This window comes from Malus domestica, chromosome 14 (assembly GCF_042453785.1).
Source record: "Malus domestica chromosome 14, GDT2T_hap1".
Lineage (NCBI taxonomy): Eukaryota > Viridiplantae > Streptophyta > Magnoliopsida > Rosales > Rosaceae > Malus > Malus domestica.
In genome coordinates, this window is record NC_091674.1 from 2,887,115 (window position 1) to 2,907,091 (window position 19,977).

The window sequence follows — 19,977 nt, forward strand, 5'->3', positions numbered from 1 at the left end:
TTTATTTAGTCAATTATCTATTAGTTTATCACAAAAAATTGGAAGGAAATGCATTGCATGATAGATATAACTGATTTAAGTTGATTATATAGTGAGCTGGCAAACATTGTGAGTGTAGAAAATATGTAGTAATTAATGAAAAAAGTTTAAACACACCATAATCATTTATATATAATGAATTAGTACAATATTTTACACTTTATAGATTGCATGGTAAGATACATGAGTGACTTAGCAAGGTCTAAAATATCGATGATATCGGAAATATCGGTAGTCCAAAAAACACGAAAATTTCGATAGAAATATCGGGATATTATGGATATTTTAGACCATGGTTGAGGGGAATGGATCCTGTAAGCCTTATATGTATATTTTCATCTCTATCTAGCACGAAGTCTTTGGAGCTCACTGGCTTCGGGTTCCATCGGAACTCCAAAGTTAAGCGAGTTCGCGCGAGACCATCCCATGATGGGTGACCCATTGAGAAGTTCTCGTGTGAGTTCCCAGAAACAAAACTGTGAGGGCGTGGTCGGGACCCAAAGCGGACAATATTGTGCTACGACGGAGTCGAGCCCGAGATGTAGTGGGAACCCGGGCCAGGATGTGACAATTTGGTATCAAAGCCAATCCCTAACCAGAAGTGTGCCGACGAGGACGTCGGGCCCTTAAGGGGGTGGATTGTAACATCCCACATTGCCGATGGTAATGGATCATGTAAGCCGTATATGTATATTTCCATCTTTACCTATCACGAGGTCTTTTGGGAGCTCACTGGCTTCGGGTTCCATTGAAATTCTGAAGTTAAGCGAGTTCGCGTGAGAGCAATCCCATGATGGGTGACCCACTGGAAAGTTCTCGTGTGAGTTCCCAGAAACAAAACCGTAAGGGTGTGGTCAGGGCCTAAAGCAGATAATATCGTGCTACGGCGGAGTCGAGCCCAGGATGTAGTGGGGGCCTGGGCCAGGATGTGACATTATTCATTTTCAATTTTTGATCAAGATCCTTAGGTATTAATAAACGTCATTAATTATTTCAATAATAATTTTTTTTATTCCTAAATATATTCATTTAGTGTTAGAAATGTTACATAAATTTTTTATCATATATTTTTATTTTTAGTTTGTATCCATTTTTATTTTGCAACCCTTTTTATTTTGTACCAATTTTCTTTTCACTTTTTATTTGTACCCATATATTAATTTCTTTTTGTGCCCATATTTTTTAAAGTTTTATTTGTATTTGTACCCATATTTTTTAATTTATTTGTACCCATTTTTAATTTTGCTAAATATACCCATGCTAATTATTTGTATTTATTTTATGTTTTAAAATATATCAGTAGTTATTTTTTAAAATATGTTAATACTTATGTGGGTACATTATTTTCTTGCTATAATTTTGTGAAGAACAATATTATTCTAATATTTATTTTTAAGTATTTATTATATTTTAAAAATATTATTTGAACTTGTTTAAATTTCATAATTTGTGGGACATTCAATGCATAAATGCATGAGTCAAGTCTCTTAAATGATGTTAAGGACCTCAATCAAAATAGTTAAACAAACAAGGTTTCAGTCTAACAATTAAGTTTATTAGGTACTGAAACCACAATGGTAGATCTACACTCGTACATATTTGTGTAGATTTTCCCTCCCTCTCCAACCAATTAAATTTCTCCCAGCTCAATTAATTAAGAGGGGCGTTGAAATGTTGCTATAATTACTTTATAATTAATATGCATTATTTTTCTCATACACTTAAACAAATCCATTCAAATGCAATGTTAAGCATTATGCAAATCCAAAATATTGTATTAATCCTATAGCTACAAAGTTATACTATAATTTCGATAATTAAAACAAAAAGCTAGCTTATCTTATCTTGTGTACCAGTAAGTTTCTCTTACATACGTACGAGATATATATGTTGTTTAATCGGCGTTAATTGTGAGTTCATATTTTATAAATTAAAACAATATAATGTACAAGTGGTTGATTATCCTGGTAGTTATATTATTTTTTTCAACTCATTGCGTTTTGAGTTCAAACACTCTTTCTTAAAAATAGAATATGATTTGTAATACAAAAACAACATAATATGCTCTCCCTATTAAATAAAAAGAAATTATATACATAAAGTGCCAAATTTGAAAAATGGTCTAAAGATATATACACTAATCGTTTGGAAAAGAACAAAAATAGTAAGAAGTCAAGATACTGCGCAAAGGCTTTTTTCTTCGTGCACATGAGCGTGGAAATTTCCAAACAGCTCAAAAATCTAGCTTTGAGCTGTTCCTATTTATTTCGGTAGGGTAGAGGGGAACCTTTGAGTTATTAGGGTTAGGGTAGAGGGAGCTCGAGAAGCAGATGCAATGAAGGATTTACCACCTGGATATAGATTCTACCCAACTGAGGAAGAGCTGATTTCGTTTTACTTGCAGAATAAACTTGATGGGAGGAGTGAGGACCTGAACCGAGTTCTGGACCGAATCGTACCCGTTGTTTACATTTATGAGTTTAATCCATGGGAACTTCCACGTAATTCAACATCTCTCTCTCTCTCTCTCTCTCTCTCTCTCTCTCTCTCTCTCTCTCTTCTTTTAATGATCACTTGTTGGATTTATGCTAGCTTTTGGCTTGCTTAGACATGGAGTTTACACCAAATTATAGCTAGTGTTTCCTTTTCATCACTTACCCTACGACCATGCCAGTTTTAGGATAATGAATGTTGTATATATTTTGTTTAGGACACTAATTTACAGCATCGTGTACATTGTTGATATTCAATGAATAGACATAATGTTTTTTTCTTTTTGAACAAAGAATAGACATAATGTTATATATGTTTGTTTAGGACACTAATTTACGGTAGATTTCGCACCGGTTATTTATCAATAATCACTACCCTTACTGATTTCAATTTCCATTTCTTTTATGTAATATATAAAACTAAAATACGATATATGAAGCTAGTTTGCCAGCTTAGCATGCAATTTCATGATTTACACTTTAATTCATTATTACGTTTATAATGAATTAAAATGAACTAATTAACAGAGGTTTCGGGAGAGGTGAGCCATGAAGATCCAGAGCAGTGGTTCTTTTTCATCCCAAGACAAGCGAGTGAAGCTCGAGGAGGGAGACCGAGACGACTCACAACAACTGGGTATTGGAAAGCGACTGGATCTCCGAGCACTGTTTACTCTTCCAAATCCAATTACAATCGTCCCATCGGCCACAAAAGAACCATGGGTTTCTACATCGGCAAAGCTCCCCGTGGAAAGAAAACCGAGTGGATGATGAATGAATACAAAGCCATCGAAGTTCATGCAGATCATAGTAATCACCTATCAATTGCAGCTTCTTCATCAAACACTAGTAGTAGTACTCCTGCTCCCACGGTGAGTATATACGTACTAATTAATTTCTTAGCTCAAAATTAATATCGATGTTATAAAACTTCACGAAACATATGTGTATTAGAGAGTCAACAAGCGTGTCCAATAAAATTACTGTATTCTAAAACTTCATCAATTCAACTGGAATTTGTTGCCTAATGATATAATTAATCAAGTTGCTTTGTGTGTGTGTATATATAAATATAAAATATGGTTTCGAAAAATTACAACTGAATATTCTTGCTCATCAGCTCCGTGTTACACCATATATATTCTAAATTGGGCGCACAAAAGGACATTTAATTATTAATTTATAGAAGGGACCAAAACAAAACTGAACATGCATGTTAGTGGTGCCAATACCTATAACAAGTTAACAACTAATGAAACCATATGACAGGACCACACTGTTTTTAAGCGATTTAATTGATGGCGTACGACATTGAGTTTCAGTGCAGTTAATTATATGCATCTAAACCAATTTAACTAACTAAACTTCATAATAATTTTCGACAAAAAAAAAAATTCATAATACTTCATATTATTAACTATTAAGCTGATATATGTTGGCATGCATACATGCAGTTAAGGGAAGAATTCAGCATATGCCGAGTGTACAAGAAATCGAAATGCCTTATTAGGGCATTTGACAGACGACCTCCTGGGATTGAGATCACTAGAAACCCTAGCTTAATCATTCAAGCAGCTCCTGCTCAGGGTGCAAATCATTTGGATCATGGTTCGACAACATCGAATAGGAACCCTCAGAATATGGGAGAGAGAACAAACTTAAGCTCACTGGAGAGTTCATCCTCAGGAAACCATGGCTCTCAATCCTCTCAACCAGAACAAAGTGGGTCTTTGCTAATGGCCGTTGATAATGAAGCTATTTGGGATTGGGACGAATTAATGGATAATTGGCTTTAAGGGGTGGACAAGATGGAATTGAATAAAAGATAACGTTTCCATGGAATGGAATGCAAGTGGAATAATTTGTAGGGTTTAACCGTCCTAAGTTAAAGTTTGGACTACGGTTTGGAAAAGAAAGCCAAATTCATATTGTGCTAGACTTGCCCTCACAAGTCTAACCATTCTTATGTGTTTTTTAGCATTTAAACTTGTTGTACTATAGATTAGGCCTAAAAATTTGAGTAATGTTATTCATATCATGTTTTTATACCACTTTTTCATATCACCTTATTTGATGTGGACAGCCATATCATTTGAATTAATCAGATTTTTAAATTTAGTTCATTATTTAATAAACTAATAATTAAGAAAAACTAGTTAATTAAATGATGATTGTGGTATACTAGGAGTCTTTCTCCTTCATTTCCTTGGGTTTTGCAAATTTTTCAAATTATGTGGTTGTCCACATCAAATGCCACCTAATGTGGTATAGAAATGTGGTATAAAAATATGGTATGAATAGCATTACTCAAAAAATTTAGGCCTCACTACTTAGCTCATGAAGTATATAAGACGGGAAGGAAACAATTGTTCTATAAAATGATCCTTTACCCTCACTTTCGAATGGCAAACTTTAGCTTCTCTAGAAATAAGCCTTCGTAATGTAATGTAATAGTGGAAACTGGATTGACACTAGTATGGACGTAGCCCTAACTCGGGATGAACCATCCCAACTAGGGATGCACCACGATACATCATTGTGTTTTTGTGCATGTGTTATTTACAGTTAGATTTAGTTGGTTCAAGACTAATATGATTTTGTGCATCAGCATTTAGTGTCGTATGTGGGAATCGATACGAAGAGTTATGTCGGTTTTCTCTTGATTTTTTCACCTCCCCACACCGTAAAACTCTCACATCACTGTCCACAATGAATCCACATATTCCAGGAAACACAACCACCTTATCCTCAAACATTCATCTTCTTCCATGACTCTGACAATCAAACTGCGGCGTTTTACGAGACGGAGAATGAAAACACGTGAAAGACGCTGGGCTTCTCCCTCCAGGGACCTCGCAACGTTTCAAGACTTCAAGCAGATCGGATCCGCTCGGTCATATGATTCGTGTGCCTTTAGAAAACCTCCACGATAAGGTGTTCTGCACTTTAACGCCACTAAAATCCGAAGAAAAGAAAAGGAAAGAGATTGTGGCCGGTTAGAGAAGAAGGAAAAAGGAATTGGGAAAGAAAGAGATGGGTTGCCACGGACGCCACCCAAGAGCGAGGGCCCGCGGCTGAAAATGAGATTAGATTGGGGGGTTTGGACGAGGGAGCGGCGCTTTATGGGATGTTTAAATACTAGTATGAACAATATAAACACAATATAAACAAGTAGATAAACCATCTAACAAAAGTGGGCAAGACAAGACCTATATATGTTTAAATTTTATAAAATATAAGAAGCAGGCATGCTTTAGTTTACTTTTCTGTCACCGACATTTTTTAAATTCTTCCTTATCCTTTATAGAATTGACAAAAATTATCACCGATTATCTGCAAATACGAAATATAACAGCGGAAACATGATTTTGTCATCGGTCTGTCATCTAAATAGGGGTTTGTCGCTTCATAAGAATAAAAACTAAAAAGAAAAAAAAATGACGATCTGTCATCTAAATAGGGGTTTGTCGCTTCATAAGAATAAAAAGAAAAAAAGAAAAGAAAAGGAAAACAATGATGAAGGAATGAAAAGTTTAAGAGATAATAGAAGCACCAATTATATTGAAAGAAGGTCTGAGTTTATTATCAAAGTTTTTAGGTTTTCAACATTTAGGATATTAAGCTTTTTTCATCCTAAAGTTGAGACACTTTCATGCATCAAGGTTGCTGATAAATCAGGCATTAACTGGTAACGTGACATCTACATAGACAATGACTGGGTGCCACGTGTCAGTAGAAGGTCTACGTGGATATTGAAAAATAAAAATTTAAAACATTTGAAAAAAAATTTAAATTAAAAAATATGGGCCGTCCTCTCTTACCTAACCCCCCGCTCCCACCCAACACTCCTTCCCTTCTCTCCTTTGCGCCCACCCAACCCTCCCTCCCTTCTTTCCTTTGCGCCCCACCCTCCTCCTCCTACCACACCCCCCGCTCCCAATCCTCTTCGCCATCAAAGCCAGTCTTTGACAGTCTTAGGCTGCTGGGTTTGGCTCTGCAATATCCCCAGTAAAAATTGAATTGGAAACCCAAATCAGAAGAAAATTTGAAAGCTTTAAAAATCGGTTTGGCCGCTAGGTTGGCTCTCCACCACCGTCTTCTCAGGCTGATAGGTTTTGTTCTCCACCGCTGTCAAATCTGGTAGGTGTGATTTACCACTGTCTTCTCCAGCTCCTTCACCCACTAGGTTTGGCTCTCCACGACCGTCAAATCTGGTAGGTGGAGCCCGGATGTTCAAGGTTACGGGGTCGTCCATCCTCACTCCATAATCGTCCAAATTTCAATCTTTTCATGCACAGTCTGGTGGACCCTAATGCCTTCAAGTTCTGGCTCCTCAAGTTAACGCCAAGGATCGCCATGATCAAATCTGTAAATGGGTCAGGTTGGGGTATGGTGGTGAAGGAGAGGAGGTTTGGGTATAAAGGGATTAGGGACAGAGAAGAGTGGAGTTGAAGAGCGAGGGGAAGGGTATATGAGGGGAGTCGAAGAGGATCGGGTGGATGAAGACTAAGAAATTTGTTGCACCAAATGTTGAAAACTAAGAAATTTCAGGATTGTAAACTAAGATTAACCCTTAAAATAATGTTGAATGAGATGAATGCTCTTATATCAAATGAATGTGCAAACCTTTGCAATTATAACTACTTTTAGTACGTAATTCATTTCAGGCATGCCTTTATGCAAAGGGATCCCCATTTCTTTTTTAAAAATGGAGATTAGTTGTGGGACCCACTCAACATCGAATTTCAACGATCCGAACCGTCTATTTTGTAAGTTTTAATTCATAGATCATCCTTACAAAAATTCAATTTAATCCTAAATCATATGCCGATTTAATTATATCACAATGAAATTTCATTGTTTCTTTTGGAACAAAGTGTTATTAAATTTCTTTGAACTCAATTAGATGTCTCAAATATTTCTGATTTGACTTATATTTTGCAAAGATAATCTAAGAGGTGCAACTTGAAAAATAAACAGTTTAGATCGTTGAAGTTCGATATGGTGTGGCCCCACAACTAATCTTTATTAAAAAAAAAAAGGGATCCCTTCCTTTAAAGACCTCTTCATTTTAGATGATGGACTTGTATATATTTCTCATTGGCATTCCAGGTAAACAATATAAAGTCGCATATTTTAACTTTGACTTTTTAGCCACAATGATTTTAGAGATTGACAAATTCCTCACTTTGATCTCTGAGATTTAAAATCAATAGACGTGGTTTTTGAAATTGTTGGCCATCAATCATTTTGATCATTCTGTGAAAATCTCTGTTAAATTGAAGAAACCACCACTTCAAGTGAAGAGGTTGATTAGACAAAAATACCTCAATCTAACGAAGATTTTCATGGAATGACCAAATTGGACAATCTCAAATACCACTTCTATCGGATTTAATTCTCAGGGACCAAAAGTTATGCCAATCTCAGCAACCAAAATAAAGAGTTATGTCAATCTCAGGGATCAGTTTGGCTAAAAAACCTTTAATTTTTCCAGAAATTGTATGAACACTACTAATGTAAGTCTCTCTCCCATTTTAGACTTATTCCAAGTACCAAGTAAGAAGAAAATAAAGGGTAATGCTAGGGAGACAAAATTTCAAACTAAATTTTGTAAATCAAATTATATGGTTGTTCAGGATTGAGTTATTACTTAAATGTTGATTAAGGTGCTTATTTCTTATTGGTGACACATTATTTAGTTTGCAAATTTAGTCTAAAAATTTAGCCTGCCTATCATTATGCAAAATTAGATTACAAAGAAGTAGAAGAAAAAGAAAAGAGTTGAAATTTTTTATTTTTTATTTTCTTCCTAGCATTACGCGAAATTTGGTCTAACGTAATAAATCACGTTGGTAGCAGAAAGACCCCTTGGTCTTCTCCCTTGCATGTGGGAAGACCTACAAATAGGCCCATGATGACAACCAACCAACGGCCCAATCTAGGTCAGCCCAAAGACTTCATTGAAAAGTCCAAAAATACTTGAAGTGGATGCTTTATGAATGAAATTATGAAATGGTCTTTCCATTTTTCTTTCTTTTGGCAATTTGCTCCATTTGTATTCAGCCTTTTTATATACAACGATACGTGTGAGAATGAAACTAAGCTACACGATGAATTAGCAATAATTTGATATCAAATTAATTCAAAAGAGTCGCATGTTAGACCTCCTATACTACCTTATTGTAGTGTTAGTGGCCCCTTTGTTTTCCGACTTCAGAATTGTATAAATCAAATAATAGAAACAAAAGAGGTAGAGTGTAGAAAGTGAAACGAGTGTGAAATCACTTATTAAAGATCAGCTTCCAAGATTAAACGATCACATACACAAACAATCCCACATTGAACAAGAAACTAACGTCCTTGCCAAATCAAGTAAAAGGAAAAACCGATCAAGATACCTTTGAACAACGTATAAATTGATTGAAAAAAGGGTCTTTTGAATGTATCGAGATCACATCTACAAAGTGGGAAAGGCTCCGTTCATTTCCCGTTCCACGCATTATCACATTTCTAGGTTTTTTTTTCATGCTAGTCACCACTTGTCTTTGAGACTAGAACGGTGGAACACACGACAATAAATAAATATGAAAAGAATGAAAAAAATTCAATCCACATAGCAAGTGATCTCAATCATACATATGAGCGTGCCTATAAATGATAGGAATGGCTATGCTCCTAACAGTTGATGCACCAGTCAAGAATTTAGCAGCATTTATCCACCTACAATACGACGAATACAAGAAACAAACAAATATAACTAGTAGTTGCTCACACACATTATGTGAACAATTTCATTTCATTTTGTTTTGTATTATAAAGTGAGTTGAATATCAGAGTGCGCGATAACCAAGACTACAAAGTAATAGGAATATTATTAAATAAACGAGAATGCTGAAACGGCTACAAAACTCAAAGAGGCTACATTGTGAATGACTTGATCATTCTACGAGCTACAAAGCATCATATATATAGAGAACTAACCTAACCCTAATAAGCAAGAAAACGAAACCCTAATATTAACGGGCTAAACCCAAATTCAAACAATAGAATAATCCTAAATTCCAACACCCCCGTCAAACTCATGGCGGTACACGACAAGAGTTTGCAACAAGAAGATGCGGATGCAAGCTCCGTTAGGCGAACATGACAAGGCAAGCTCCGTTAGGCGGACACGACAAGGCAAGCAATTCAAGCAATCTGTTTGTACCATACTTGACCAATCCCGAAACTATTGAGCACCGGTCACCGTTATATCGTCAAGGACCCATAAGAGTTTCCCTCCAACTAGGAGGCCAATCATAGCGCGACACGTGTCAACATCAGAAGCCAATCACAACACGACACGTGTCAATGTCAGAATGAAACTAGAAACTCTCTTCTATAAATAGAGATCATTCTCTCACAATATTTCCGAATGTCATTTGTACTAAATCATTCACTTGTACTCACTAAAGGAGAGTTTGAACCTATGTACTTGTGTAAACCCTTCACAATTAATGAGAACTCCTCTACTCCGTGGACATAGCCAATCTGGGTGAACCACGTACATCTTGTGTTTGCTTCCCTGTCCCTATCCATTTACATATTTATCCACACTAGTGACCGGAGCAATCTAGCGAATGTCACAAACTTAACACTTTCTGTTGTACCAAAGTCCTCACTGATTTTGTGCATCAACACAATCAATCAAGCGAGTGATTCAAGCGAACAACCAATTCCAACAAGCAACAAATTCCAGCAACCAAACGTTGGGAGTAAACGGACGAGATTCCTAAATCTTTACTGGGTGCGGATAGCAGAAGCGATGCGGAGCAGCAGCCGCGGGCAAGGTACATCAGCGATGGTTAAGTCATATCAAAGACGAACTTGATCCGAGTTGTTTTTTCTCAAGTCTGGGCTTCGTCAAACAAGTGGTTGTCGAGCAGCAGCAACGATGGTGGATGTAAAAGATGGTGAATGCAGCAACGGGTTTGAGAAGATGGTGACGCGGTGGTTCAAGCAGGCGAGGTGCAAATTCAGTCGAATTTGCAGCGGGTGTTTCCAATGCGGATGGTGTTGGACAGAACGGCGGACAGCTGCAGATACGTGATTATTAAATCTGCTTTGCAGGAGCCGGGAGTTCAAGTGGAGACGAACTTGATCCAAGTGGTTCTCTGGTCTAGGCTTCGACAACACGTGTAGATGATCAGGACAAATACGGACGGCGAAGAAGGAGCAGAAGTTCGTCAGACGCAAACTGAAATTTTTCTAAAACAAACCTTTTTTAGACCTTTTTTTTTTCTTCTCTCTTGCAAACTATAAACCAGACAACTAAACAATCTAAACAAGAACGCCGACAGACACAGATTATCTAATATAACCCTAACTAACAGATGACAAATGCGATAGACATGAATATCAAACAAGCATATCAAATCCCGAAGGATCTAACCTGCTCTGATACCAAGTTGAATATCAGAATGCGCGATAACCAAGACTACAAAATAATAGAAATATTATTAAATAAACGAGAATGCTGAAACGGCTACAAAACTCCAAGAGACTACATTGTGAATAACTTGATCATTCTACGAGCTACAAAGCATTATATATATAGAGAACTAACCTAACTCTAGTAAGCAAGAAAATGAAACCTTAATACTAACGGGCTAAGCCCAAATTCAAACAATAAAATAATCCTAAATTCCAACAAAGTGTTATTTTAAAAATTCAAAAAAAAAAAAAGAAATCAATTATGAGACAATAATGTGGCAGTTTTTTTTCGACGTGAACCACCATCCACGCATGGCAGTGATTGTAAAAAACCTGGTTACATCTAGTTGTGAGTCCCACCATATTGGGGACACATAAATTGGTCCATGAAAAACAAGTATAAGTATGATGGCAGTGTAAAATACCATACACTATCACAGGTATATTATATATGAGGGTTACGTTAAGGAAGAAAGATTTTTGTTACGTAAGAGCTCAAAAGGACTTACCCATCGCTTTCCCTCGTAAGCAAATTTCACATCCCTTGATAAGCGAAGAAACCTAAAGACCAAGTAGAATTTAAAATGTTGCCCACCCATGAGCGAGACATTTACAAATTAAAAGTTTTACTAGTGGGCCAATACCTCCCCAGTTGAATGAAACACCCAGAATCAAACAACATGGAAGTTATCTGCCTTAGGGTTTCAAGAAAAATGGGAAGAACAAACTTCAAAAACCCAAAAGGAAAACGGACCAATGCCTCGGGAAGAAAACCCAGGTGGGAGGAGAGCATGGTTTCAGAATGAAAACCCTAAAGACACCCTCCCCGGTGGAGTTTTTTACCATTGCGCATATATGACTCAAACTGCTTCCATGGGTAAAATGGAAGGCGATATTAAGTGCCGCCCTTAACAAGAACAATAAAAAAATTGTAGAACAAGTATTTCAGTGTAAAAGTTGCAGAATTTGAATGGAAGAAAACCCTAATGGCACAAGAGGGAGAGGGGGGCTGGTCCGCCGGTGAAGTGCAGGAGGTTGGAATATGTAAGGAATGCAGTTTTTTGTAAATTGTAATGATGAATTTAGCCTTTGCTCATTTTTTCGTGTGTTGATTGGGCCTTTTGGTTGAGAGTTGCAGAGACCCAAAGACTTGAAATTTGCTTGAGGCCCAAAATATTATTGTTTCAGCTGTCACCCATAGCCTGGTTTAGGTTGTGAATGTTGGGACGATGTTAGAACTACATGGCATCAAGCCCTTTTTCGTTTTTGTTACTGGACCCTCCAAGAGAAGTTCCACGATTGGAGATGCAAGGTGGAAGTTCTTTTAATCGCTAAAAGTGCTTTTAGAGAAAAATAAAAATTGAGTTCTAAAAGCATTTAAACTGCTTCTTATAAGTTATGTGTTTCTTGTACTTCAAATACTTTATCAGAATTAACTCATTTTTACTAAGAATTTGTTTAAAAAATATTTTTTCTAAAAGCCGTTTTAGTCATTCAAAAGCACTTCCCAAATAAGTCCAACCAAATTAGAGATGTTTGGGCCAAACAAGTTTAACATTTCATTTGAAGTCGGTGCCAGCGAAACTATCATGCGTGGCCCACAGAATAATATGAATGTCAGCACTTCATAATACTCGTAGTCATGCACCCTTGATTTAAAAAGGAATATAAGACTAAGAAGATTATGAATAACGGTTTCCTAATTTTATTTCTTTCAAGCAAAAATCTTGGCAAAGTAAGAGTCCAATTCTTTGACTAAACTTAGCATGTTTTTCTCCAATCACATGTTGCAAGAAGAATCATGCTTCGATGTTGAAAGAAGATCAGAAAGTGCTTCTGAAAAATCAATTAAAAATGGATATGTGTCTTAATAATTAAAATTAGAAATTATGATTGAACACTTGTCCAACTGTGATTGAGTTTTAGTAGCATTTGCTACTTTTCTTTCAGCTTTGAAGCATGGTTCTTGCAGAAATAGTCTCATAATAATATGAATGTCAACATAAAAATAGTATTTTGTGGTCATCCTAATTAGAAATATTATTTTTTTGGTTGATTAAGAATAAGGGTAAATGTCCTCGAAATTTCACAATTAATTAACAAATAAAAAATAACTAGAGGTCAAGATTAGAGGTGGACCGTGCAATTAGGGGCGAATCCATTCATGGACCCGGTTGATCTCAAAATCAATCGGAAATCCAAAGAAGCGTTTGTGAGGACCTTCTAGGACCACCTAACGGTTTGGGTAGGTGGTGGAAGATAGAAGACCACCATGGCTATGCAGATGCCGTGCAACAGAAGTTTTGAATCAAGAAGAAAGATCAAATTTCAGACGAAGAGAAAAACAGAGAAGACCACCGTAGCTTTGCTGTTCTTAGACCTTGGTTCCAAAGAAAAAGAAAGACTTTCTTTCTCCATTTCCCACATGACCAACTCCCTATTTTTCTTTTTCCTTGTTTTTTAATTGATGTCCAATCACGTTGTTCCACGTAGTATTTTAATTAATAAAAGGATAGCGTATTACTCAACAAATACTTTTTATACCATATATGTTTGACACCATTATTTTTTTTTAAATCAGTATAAATTCATACGACATCTGAAAAATATTTCGTAAAGTACTACGAACTTTGAAACTCGTTATCACTTGAACTTATCTCATGCCATCAAATTCATTAAAATACTAAAGCACAAATTATGATATTTTTGTATGTTATATGCTAAATACTAAACCTAATTAAAATAACAAACTCAAATTCTCAATATAAGCATAGTTTTTTTTAAAGTGTAAACATACACTTATTTATATAATATATAAAAAATTTACATAAATCTACCTCCACCTAAGCCCCATCGAGGTGTTAGTTGGACGGCGGGCTACCGTACCTTAATTAGAACCACTCGATCTTAGAATCTTAAATCTGCCACTGCGTGCAATTGAATTTTAATTCCCGATCGGATAGGACCTAATGATGACAGTCCTCACATCAATTTAGTAAGAAAGTATATGATGATCAATTTAGTAGACGAAGTGTTGAAAATACAGAAGAAAAGAATATGAAATATAACAGAAATGCATGCATGCATATATTTTTTCAGCTATTGCATATATATTAATTTATCTTCCAAAGGTTGGGAATGTTGATATATGACGTAATTAAGGACATTAGCATAATGTAAATTTCTATATTATCAACATGTTATTCACATGTCTGAGATTGACCTTCATGTACATTCATAAGCCTAGCTATAGCTTGGCCATTAGCTTAAAGGTAGGGTTATTCACACACTAATTTTTATTTCTCACACACTCTTCTTAATTTTTGACCGTTAGAGCGAACATATTGAAAAGACAATGACTAGTAGCTAACAACAGTGTGCGGAAGAAAAAAAAATGAGTGTGCGAATGTCGAATTGCAGTTTATAAATATGTATATTAGACAACATTGTTTGGCTTCTTACATATAAAAAATCATTCTTATTTAACGGTAAATTACAATTTAACATATATATAAAATATCATTACTTAAAGCCACGTAAAAGAAAAGTTTGGGCACATGCATCTGTCAAATTCTAATTATAGTATTACAATTGTTGGGAGTTGTTTTCAGTTGTTCTTTTAGATACAATTGGTAGATTGTCGCTTGGTTGCTGTGACTTCTAAGTTTTGCTTCAGAGGAATTTTTGGTCTTTTGCACCTCCCTTTTTTCTTGTATTCATTTTCTTCAAGTTTCAGAAATGGTCAAGTTTTTGTTCCCTCCTCATTTCTTCTATTATGAGAGTTGAGTTTTTATCCGCCCAACCAAATTCAATTTTTATGTTTAATGTTAATAAAGGGATACTTTGATTGCGGTATCTAATTCTTAACATTCTTTGATTAAAACCTTAATACTATTCAAAGTTTGATCAATGTCCCTTGACTTTGTACACCTCATTATATTACTATTAATATTTATATTTTTATAGTTTTGGCATTAATTGTTTGATATTTTATGAGATTTAAAATCCTATAAATTTAAAATCCCTCATTATAATACTATTAGAAACAGTTACAATAAAAAAATTCAAACATTTTGATTGAATAAATGGATAAAAACTATGTAAAAATAAGAAATAATAAATGACAAAAGAATGTATCCATAGTGTTAAAAAAATTAGTACATTTTACAAAAAAATTGGTACATTTCACATATAACAAAGTGGTACATTAATAAAGAAGAATGGGTACATTATAAATAAATTAGGGTATAGATAAAAGATTAAAAATTATGAGTACAAATGAATTTTTAAAAATATAGTCGCTAAAGGAAATTAATACATGGGTACAAAATAAAACTAAAAAGAAAATACTACAAATTTTAAAAAAAATGTTGCAAATTAAAAGTGGGTACAAACTAAAAATATATATATATGATACAAAGTTTAGGCATAAAACATAAATATACCATATGTAATTTTTCTATCATTGATACAATTTCACGTGACGGTATACACATGGGTACAAACACAAATAAAACTTTAAAAAATGTGGGCGCAAAAAGAAACTAATATATAGGTGCAAATTAAAAATGAAAAGAAAATTGATACAAATTAAAAAATATTTGCAAATTAAAAATACGTACAAACTAAAAATAAAAATATATGATAAAAAATTTAGCCATAAATATAAATATACTAATTGTAACATTTTTAACACTAAAGGAACATATTTAAAAATAAAAATATTTTATTATTCAAATAATTCATAATGTCACAGCCCGTCCCGGAAGTACTTTTGACGGGAATGTGAAATGGCGGAAATGCCCTTGACGTTCTAAGGTACGTGTGTGTGTGAGATTTTATTGGTTCAAATATTATGCAAGGGTAAAAGAAATATATTAGTAAGTTGGATAATATTGAAAGTTTGATTTTTGTTATGTATGGTTAGAATGAAAATGGATGGTGTGGATTAGTTTGGACCACAAAAAGGACCTCTCTCTCTTTCTCCTTCCCCGTGTCTTCTCTGTCTTTCTCCCTCACGATCTCTCACACACACACGCAAAACGTACGGCACACACCCAAATCCTCCAAAAACTCGACGGATCGAGGCAACCAAGGTATGCATCTTCATCCTTTCGACGTTCTGAGTTCATTGGTGCTAGTTTTAGGAAGTGAAACCCTCGAAATCATGTGGAACCCGAACCTCCATTTTTGAGTTACTGTTCATGCAGACGTAAAATGTCGTGTTTCAGGGAATTCTAAGCTTGTAGTGAGCTTAGTGAAGTCCTAAGGAGGCTCGGAGTGCTTCGTTTGAAGGATTTGGACGTCGGGATCACGTGGTTCCATTTTGGCCGAAATTCTTGGGAATTTTCCGGTGAGATTTCTTGATTTTTAGAGCCTTAAACTAGTCTATCGTGATTCTTCATGTTTGGGGCTTCAATTTGATATAAAATACGAAGAAAATGGGTGAAAAACGAAGGAGAACGAAGAGTTTTAAACCTCGCCGGAAAATGGCCGCCGGAAAAACCAGTCCGGCGAACCGAGGTTGAGGATGATGCGCGTGGGGGCGCGTGTCCCCGTGCTTGTCCTGGCGCGTGCTGGCTCCAAAAATTTTTCTAAAAATATGTCGACGTCCGTGACGTCGAGTAGATCACTGTGGTATATTTATATACCCAAATTGAGCACCGTATGAGAAAGTTATTACGAATTGTTGGTTAGGTGCTTTAAATAACGTTTTATGGTTATTTTGCATATAGGTGAAAATGTGAATTGACGATCCGACCGTTGGATCGTCACCAAACTTTGATACGTTGTAATACGTAATATTTGAGGATTATAGGAACTTACGGATTGGGAATCCGAGTTACGGATCTTCCGGAATTGGAATTGTAAGTTCATAAAATAAAATGTTAACCGTCACTTAGTTTTGGAAATTGACGGAGATCCGACCGTTGGATGGTGATGAAATTTTAGGAGGTTGTCCTAGAGGTATATTGTGGACCTCTGGAAGTTACGGATTTGAAATCTGAGTTGCAGATCTTCTGGATCGAACTACGTAGTGACGTATTTTATATAAGTTATATATTCTATCGATATGAATTCTGAGGTTGGATTTGATTATTGTTTTAGGCGCCGATCGTCATGACGCCTTGGCGTATTGTGCTAGGGAGTTGTAGGGCGAACTCCAGGTGAGTGGGCAGTTTTGTTTTCGTATTACCTATATACAACTATTTTTCCCAGAAAATGCGTTTATATGAAAGTTATGAATTAATTTGCCATGCATGCAATTGTTGAGATACCTAGATTGATAATTGATGCTTATATATATGAATTGACGCGGTGGACGCACAGGTGAGTTTTATTATTATTCAGCTGAGTTATTTTATATTAATTGCATCGAAAGCTCTTAAGCTGCACCTAGGTGTTAGTGCTTATATTGTTATTCACCACACCGCACGCTCGCCTTGGATCCAAGTAGGTGGATGTCGTACAGACCATGTGAGGGTTCCGACATGCTAGTCGTACAGATCACTAGATGTGATTCCGACTAGTGGGTGACCTTAGTTATGCGCGCTGATGATTGATGAGAGAAGCATTAGAGCGTATTATTACACCTATCATCGTACAGACTACTATACGTAGTTCCGAGTGATGTGCAGTGTAGTGTCGTACAGGTCATAGTTGGTGACTCCGGCAGGGCCGTATAGGTCATTGTGGTGACTCCGGCTGAGTGGGATGTTGAGCTTTAGAACCAGCCGTACAGGACCATTGTAGGGTCTCCGGTTGATATATTATTTCACCTGATTGATATTGATGCATTCTGATTATATTTTGGGCATGGCATATCATTATTGAGCTATTATGTTGATGAAATTGAGTTGAGTTTGATGTTGCGTATATATATATATATATATATGTATATATACTATTTTCTGGGAAAGTATACAAGTTTTTACGGTGAGGGGTTAGAAATGTTTTAAATAAAAGGTTTTCGAAAGACTTTGTTTTACTGACCCACTCAATTTTGTTTTGCGCCCCTCCAGGTTCTAGATTGCAGAGCTTTGGTGGCCACGAGGAATCCAACGGTGTTCTGACAGAATTCACAAAAGTAGGACTCACCCTCGGGTGTTTCATCTTAGTAATTGTATCTTTAAGCTTCCGAACTGTGTAAATGGTTACGTCACTCTCACGTGACGGCCAGCATGCCCTCCTCCGGGACGGGGTGTGTCAGTTGGTATCAGAGCCTAGGTTGCAATTCTGGACATCTTGAGAAATTCCTAGTGTATTCTGTCAGAACGATACCGCCTCGTAGCGAGCCACGTAGTTCGGATGAACCTAATTTCCCTGATATGGTAGTTGGGGGGAAATTATTGCCATTATGATTCAGGCTATTATCTAAAGGAACCTTTGAGACTGGTTATAAGTTAAATTTGAATCCCTCTAGGGATATGAAGGACCTAAGGGAGCAGACTGATGGCTTAATCATTTGGGAAAAGGCGTTTCGGATTATGCAAAGTCAAGGGAATCTTCATTCCGACAGGTGAGTCAAGATGACTACCTAGTTTTTAAGTGTTGAATCTGCATTCTGATGGAGATAGGAATGTCATCCGATGATATCGGAAGGACAACTGTTTAGAAGTTGTTTAAAGAATTGTTTAAGAAAAGTTCATTTCTTCGGCATATTGTGATGGTAGTAAGCAAGAATTTGCAAATGTGAGACAAGGAAAATGACGACGGATGAATATTATAGAAAGTTTACAGGCTTGCCTTGTTTCCATTCGGATGTTGTTGTTAATCCGGTCGAGGTGTTATGTCGTTTTTGGCTGGATAATAAGAAGAAGTGGCGTACTTTGGCGGCCACTATCCAATGTACTATTTACGAAGAGTTTACGAGATGTTGTTGAGAATTGAGGACTCGGAGAGCATGATCAGCGAGAGTAAAGAAGAATAAGAAAAGAATGGTAATTAGAGGAAAGACGATAAAGTTAAAGAATAGTCATATCAAGGACATCGAAAGACTCAGAGCTTCAAAAGAAGTGAAGTTAGAACTAATTCTTCCAGCTTAGGTTTTAATGCCACTGGTCAGAGGCGAAGTGATAGATTTACTGATGATCCCAGATCTTAAAGACAAGGTGACTCGAGTAAGGAAAATGTACCTTTGTGCCATAGGTACAATATTAGACACTTTGGAAAGTGTGGGGATCAGTGAATGTGTTCATGTGGACGGATGGGACATAGAGTTATGAATGGTCCCTAGAATCAGTTATTACCCAGCAGTCTTCCCTGACACCACAATATCGATCCAGCATGTTTATGGACTTAATAGTTTGGACAAGGGTTGTCTGCCTTCTACTTTCGATACCCTCCCCGTGCCCTCCTGTTTTGTGTGGTCATGGTTAAGCCACGTCAACATTTTATATTGTTTTTTATAGATATAATAAGACAAAAATGAATAAAAATATAAAATGTTGACATGGTTTAACTGTGACTACACAAACAGAAAGACACGAGGATGGCACCGAAAATGAAGGACAGACTATCCTTGTCCTTAGCTTTTTTTCCTTTTGCAGAAAGAACACTGATGGCGGTACCCTGGACTTCTATCAGCTGGATTTGACAACTTTATAAACTGCAAAGATTTTATACATTTCTCAAATATTCGACCGCGAGTCAATAGACCTTATATTAAGACGGCGCCCAAGTATTTTGACCTTTTGTAATGTGCTAGTTGTTTCTAAATTAGGGTTTATATATCCATGTGATATCCACGCGTTGGTTTTGTTGCCTAATTACCGAAAGAATTAATTTATTACAATTTATTTGTTAAGAAATGATATGCACTACCGTCCGTCATGCAATTGATAAGCACAATTACGTACCCCCTGCTTCTGGAAGCAGTCCATATTAAAGTTCTGGTGAAGAAAATTTTCAGTGTTTTCGAAGAAGTCTCCAGCTGTTTTTTTTTCTTTTTTTCCCCGAAGATAGAAATATA

General features: G+C 36.1%; 1 protein-coding gene and 1 long non-coding RNA gene across 2 annotated transcripts; both read left to right on the forward strand.

Moving 5' to 3' along the window:
* Nucleotides 1-2,328: 2,328 nt before the first annotated feature.
* On the forward strand, nucleotides 2,329-4,472 carry LOC103454057 (NAC domain-containing protein 90-like). Its single transcript, XM_070812384.1, has 3 exons — nucleotides 2,329-2,540; nucleotides 3,060-3,403; nucleotides 3,986-4,472. The coding sequence occupies exons 1-3, from the start codon at nucleotides 2,375-2,377 to the stop codon at nucleotides 4,325-4,327; spliced, it is 852 nt and encodes a 283-aa protein (XP_070668485.1). The 5' UTR covers nucleotides 2,329-2,374; the 3' UTR covers nucleotides 4,328-4,472.
* Nucleotides 4,473-16,236: 11,764 nt separating this feature from the next.
* LOC139191324 (uncharacterized) lies at nucleotides 16,237-18,180 on the forward strand. The gene is made up of 3 exons (XR_011575339.1): nucleotides 16,237-16,359; nucleotides 17,115-17,173; nucleotides 18,029-18,180. It is a non-coding gene; the product is annotated as an uncharacterized lncRNA (long non-coding RNA).
* The last annotated feature ends 1,797 nt before the right edge of the window (nucleotides 18,181-19,977 follow it).